At 39.5% G+C, this 6083-nt stretch overlaps 1 protein-coding gene across 1 annotated transcript in view; it reads left to right on the top strand.

The window, feature by feature from the left end:
- Positions 1–6083, top strand: part of DGKI (diacylglycerol kinase iota) — a 445841-nt gene that overhangs the window by 271410 nt on the left and 168348 nt on the right. The window contains exons 19-20 of the mRNA XM_029234512.1: positions 1804–1877; positions 3316–3427. Coding sequence (XP_029090345.1) covers positions 1804–1877; positions 3316–3427 — 186 coding nt within the window. The remainder of the gene's footprint in view (positions 1–1803; positions 1878–3315; positions 3428–6083) is intronic.

Here is a 6083-nt window from a genome sequence, read left to right as displayed (position 1 = left end):
CACACACACACACACACACACACACACACACACACACACACACACACCCAGAGGACAGTAATGAAAACCTACATACAGCATTATTTTGTTCTACTTCATGTGTGTTCTTCTCCTTGTTTTGATGTATCAACGTGTGAGCTTGGACACAGGAAGATATTTTGTGTGCACATATTTTCCTTTGTGTGTTTGAAGTAGGGAAAAAGTTGAAAACTGCCGCTCTAGAGAGTTATAAAGTTTAAATGCAATAATATATAAGAAAATTTTGTAAAACTCAGTACATTGTAAGGTGCCCATCCTCACAGAATTCGTTGAGTTTCCAGAATCGCTGATGAGTTTTTCAGGAGGAGAAAGTAGAAAATTTTTTTAGAAAATGAATTCTGTTCTCAGTACAATAATATTAAGTATAACTTTTTTTCTGTAATGCAACAATACTGCTTTGCATGCGTTTAATGTATCACATGCTATTTTTAAAAAGTTCAGTGGCTTTCAACACTCAATTTTCATCATTTAAGATGTCTACATTTTTTCTTCACTGGTAGAGCCATCTATCGACTCATTTCAAGTCCTTAAATTGGGAGACCTCATGTTTATTTAAGTATCTGAGAGTGTTGTAAAAACACCTTCAGTCAATGTCCAGAATTTGATTCCTATCTAAAAAAAGTTTGAAAATACTTTGTTTATTTAGGATTGTAAGATTCCCCAGGAACAATTTTTGAGAATGCTCATGAAAAAAAAATTAGGCTGTGTTAAGATCAGCTGGGAGGAGAATGAGACAACCTTGACCACTAGCAGAGTCATTTTACCTGGATTGAAACTCCCTCTGAAGCCATCCTTAGAAATTAGCAGGGAGCTTAGGAATGCTTTACCCTCTCTTCAGCAGAGAAGACAGTGGGGGAAATTCTGTGATGAGGGTGTGAGGAGAGCAAATATAAAAGCAGGCTTTATACCTTTGACATTGAGAGGCCTACGGTCATGACTAGACTGTGCCTCTTTTGGCATTTGTCACCAGTGGGAAATGAGAAAGGGAAATGAAACCCCTTTCTTTGATTAGTCAGATCATGCTCTTGAGGAAAGTACTAACTGGTGAGGGAAGCCACACACAGAGGTATTGAGGCCAAGCCACCCTGGGGCTCTTGAAACCCAGGGTCACGGCCAGGTTCAATAAAGCAGTTTATCTCAGAAGACCAGTCACAGTCTGTAAGAGAGAAAATTGATAAGAGCAAATCACTAATTAGTGATTGCTAATACTAATTTATAACAGATACTTTTAAAAAAGCATGCAGGGTATATTCCTTTTAAACAGCGTTCAAAATATTATGTCGAATATTTTCAAAATAAAAATTATCTCAGAAAGCAAATAAAATAAATGGCCACATTCACGACTATTGTTTGAATCAGATGAGTTTGGTAGAGGTTGCTACTGCCTCAACTTGAGGATTCATCCTTTTTATTCTTTTAAACGTTCATAAAGTTTCTAATGTTGATACTACCAGCCAATTTATGCTATCCAATAATAATCCAAGGTTAAGAATGATGATCGTTCCTTTGATTGTGAGACCAGAGAAAAATCATTTTGGTCAAATGGCAGCTTTGTTTTTACATTAAATCAAAACAAATCCAAGCCCAGAACCCTGGGTCTGGGAAAGTTATAATCAGAATAAATTTTCAATCATAGTAATGGGCATCCACTTCAGCAGAGACAGGGACAAGGGGATGACCATGGTACATGCTGTTGTCACCCTAGTTGTCTTTTAGACTTGAGCCTACTTCAGAATCCTTGCTTTTTTGCTTTGATTGTTGCAGTGTGATGGAACAGATCTCACCCCAAAGATTCAGGAACTGAAGTTCCAGTGTATAGTATTTTTAAATATACCCAGGTAAGCTCTGTTCATATTGTTTCCTTGGTTTGATGTGAACTCCATTTGACTTAAGGTTTTCTGCTTCCATTATAGAAAATTTCCAGGTGCAAACGATGAAAAACAGTTATTTTGATGGCTTATTAAGGGTTTTCGAGTCTGATAATTTTGTTCTCCTACTTGGTTTGTTTAGTGTTCTCTGTGGTACTTTTGTGTTTATGTGATACGGCATGCATGGTGTACACTTACCCACCCTTAAGAAGCCCAGGCAGGCCTCTGGATTGGAACATTTTAATGTAATTCTCAATTACTGACGCCTTCCATCCCCTCACCCCTCACCCAGGAATGAGAGACTTGAACAAATCCCTGTTCTCAGTTTCCCAAAAGCTATTAGGCAACCATCCAGCCTGATTTCAGCATGGAATTCTTTCAGAATAATTGCCAGATGATCACTTTGAAACAATGGGATCAATTAGAGGAGCATTTTCTAGCCAGGATGTCAACTCTCTTTGGTGCTATTATATACCTCAGGAGAAAGGGATATTTAAGATTAACCAGTCTCAAAATAAGCATGTATCTCAGTGACATCAAATTAGATTCTAGGCTCCCAAGCCAAGGTTTTGAAAGGGGTTGGATCTATGACCCTTTGTTATTTGCAAACCGGACAACTCAGACACAAAAATCCATGAGCAAGTTCTGTTTAGACTGAATTTAGTTGAAATGAGAATTGTGAGTAAATCTGTGGCTAGGAAAATATGTCTCCTGATTACTTTTGGCAGTGCTCAGTGTAGCCCCTTACATCCTGTTCCAGAAGTATTTTCATTTTAGTTGTCGAAGTAGAAGGCCTAGTAGATTCTCAGGAAACATTGTTTATTAGCAATAACAATGCTCTTCTCTTTTTCTTCTTGCTCCTCCCCCCCCCCCGGACTTTGCTTCCTCCACTTTTCAACTTCCTTGATTTCCCCTTCCCTTTCTAATCTCACGTCTTTGTCTCATCTGTTTTTCACTCCTTCTGTCCGCTTCAGTTACCTTTCCTTCGTCCTGGGGTACTTACTGCCTTCTTTCTGTGTATATTATTGATGCTTACCCACCTCAGTTCCATTTCCCTTTCCTATTGGCATGTATATGTCTCCCTCCAAGACCAAGTTCTGAAACCACCTATTGATAACTCACGGTATGTGATAGACAGTAAGCATTTGTGAATTACAGAGTGAGACATGTTGATAGATAATTAGGAGAAAGTTGGGCTCCACGGGATGCTTTTGTTGTAAAATTTTGCCCCATTTTCATAAATTGATACTTGGAGGTGATAAATTCATTTCCTTTTTTATTGGGAGGTGTGAACCAAGAGTAGAAAGATGTGTGAAATAAACATCGGATCGAGCTATAAATTAATCCCCAGTGATAACCATGGGAAGACTGGAGCAAATTTAGTTCTGTTTTTACTCTTCTCTTGCAGATACTGTGCTGGCACAATGCCTTGGGGGAACCCAGGAGATCACCATGACTTTGAACCTCAGCGTCATGACGATGGTTATATTGAAGTCATTGGATTCACCATGGCCTCTCTGGTGGGCAATGCATCTATGTTATTGAAGTGTAATGTGCTTTAGTCAGAGTTAGACTTTACTATTCATTTTGTAGGACCTTTTGGTATAATGTTCTTTCCTGGCTTGTCAACTCACAAACTTTATGCAACGTCGAGTTGCCAGGGGAAGACAAAAGCAAAAAGTAATTCTTCACGTCACTAAAAAAATTGATGCATATTTTTTGTTTCACCTTCAAAGATAAATGAATATTATGTGTTAATTATGATGATGAATTTTCTGCCAGAATGAAGTGGAAAGTTTTCATGCTAATTAAAAAGCATTATGCCACAGACATATCCTAGCATTGATGCAGAAACCTTGCCATTTGATACTTTTTTTGGTTTGCTGAGTACTTGAGTGCTTAGATAATAAGGAAAGTGGTCATTTGCATTCATCTCCATCTTGCCTGCTTAAGCATAAGATGGGCGTCTCCCTTATCACAAAATACCCGAATATAGAAAAACATCATTGTTGTGACGTTAATGAATATTCAGTTGCACAGTATCGAGATCACCTTGCATTTTACTTTTGTTTGCTGGCATTAAAAAAGTAAACGTATGGTATAAGGTCAGTTTCAAGCAGGTTTTAGCCATGTGTTTCAACTTATTATTGAATGATGAGGAAACCAATTAAAAAGTTTGCTTATCATTTTATCCGGTGTAAATCGGGCCACGCTATCAGTTTGTAAAGCAAATTAAAATAAAGCTTCTACTTGCACTTGGCTAGCACTTGGTTTGTGCCATACTTTACACCTCAAAGCAAGAAGGTTGTATTTCTTGTCCTGAGCAACCCAAAACAACTCTTTTTCACTCATCTTGTGAATTCCAAATGACTTTTCCTCCATCACCGGGAATTAGTGAGATTTAACAGAATACCCTATTGTGATTATGGCAAGAACGTCCATCACCTGAGATGGTGATGTTGCTTGTTACATGTGCCATGTCTACAATGAAATGGCCATTAGGTGTAAAAGATTGCTCTAGGATTGATCTAATTTTCAGAGTTGTAGCTCATATATAGCTCTTTCTCTCCAAAGGTCTTTACGCTAACTATAGGTAAAGACTCAGCCGAGAGAAAATAGGAATAAGTCCAGGTAGGGTATGTGCCAGGGAGAATTCTTGGAGGTTCCCAAGACAAACCTGGCCACATGTGTTTTACTCATTCATTTATTCATTAATCCAGTGACCGTGTATTGAATGTTTACCGGGTGTGAGAGCTTCCTAGTCCTGGCTGTGTGGTAGAAGGCTGTCAGGGAATGTCTAAGAGAAGATGATCCCTTACCTAGGCTTGGGAGGGCAGGGAGAATATTAAGACACTTTCCCATTGCTCTCAAGATCAAAATCTAAATCTTTATCACAAAATTGAGTTTCTCTCCGATTCTCCATTCCTTTCCCACTGCCCTCTTTGTTTTCTAGCTCGTTGCCTGTCAAGTCAAATATCGCTTTGGACATCCCTTGCTTCTTTTGTACCACAGGGACACTGCATATGCTGCCTCTCTCTCAAATGGTCTTTACCCCTTCATCTTCTATAACTTCTCAGTCTGTATGTGTGTCAGGTTCTCTTTACAGTCTTTTTTTGGTTTGGGTTGTTTCTGCTTACAATTATATAATTAAAGTCTGAACAAGAAGGATATGGCAGAGTGAAACTGGGTAATTAGAGGAGAATTTAATGGAGGGACTCTTTACAAATAGTGCACTAGGTTTATGAGAAGCAACAATGGATGGTGTTGTATTCCTGAGGTAAAGGTGCGAAGGCAGGGAAGCAGTCAGTTGTACCAGAAAGAGAACTATTTGGGAAAGACCACCTGTTAGGAGTAGTATTTGCTAAGTGAAAGCAGCCATCCTGTGCCAGCCTGGCAGGGAGAGGGTCAGGGACATCAATACCATTCTTGCCCTCCAGATCTTCTGCCGTTGTCTCCGCCTGGAGAAGTCTAACGGAAGCCGGAGGACAAGGGAGCCATTAATACAGTCTAAATGGGTCAGTTTCACAGGACAAAAAGGAGCGCAGGGAAGGGGTGGAGTGCTGGGTGGGGGTGGCAGATGGTCAGTATCCATCACTCCAGTGTATCTCTGGTACACAGCAGCAAGCCTGATACCTGTAACTGTCAACGAGTACATGTGACAGGATGAATGAATTTTGCCAGGAGAAGAAGAATGGACTTGGCATTCTGGAAAAAGGGAAATTTACATACACTTGGTAGTATTAGAGACCATAGTCCTCTGTGGAGACTACAGTTAGTCTTATGTAGCATAAAGGTAGGTGAAGTGAGAGTGATGTAGGTGACGCTGGAGAGGAAGACACGGGTGACATCACAAAGTGCATTATAGAATTTATCTAGGAGTTTTGACTTTGAGGAATTAGGTGTGTTTTTTTTTATTTAAAAAAATTTATAACGTCTTTATTGGAGTATAATTGCTTTACAATGGTGTGTTAGTTTCTGCTGTATCAAAAAGTGAATCAGCTATACATATACATATATCCCCATATCCCCTCCCTCTTGCATCTTCCTATCCCACCACTCTAGGTGGTCACAAAGCACCGAGCTGATCTCCCTGTGCTATGCGGCTGCTTCCCACTAGCTGTCTGTTTTACATTTGGTAGTGTATATATGTCCATGCCACTCTCTCACTTCGTACCA

Source organism: Monodon monoceros, unplaced genomic scaffold (genome assembly GCF_005190385.1).
Source record: "Monodon monoceros isolate NGI ecotype Baffin Bay Population unplaced genomic scaffold, NGI_Narwhal_1 Super_Scaffold_2, whole genome shotgun sequence".
Lineage (NCBI taxonomy): Eukaryota > Metazoa > Chordata > Mammalia > Artiodactyla > Monodontidae > Monodon > Monodon monoceros.
The sequence above is the reverse complement of the archived record's forward strand: the minus strand, read 5'-3'. Positions and strand labels throughout refer to the sequence as shown.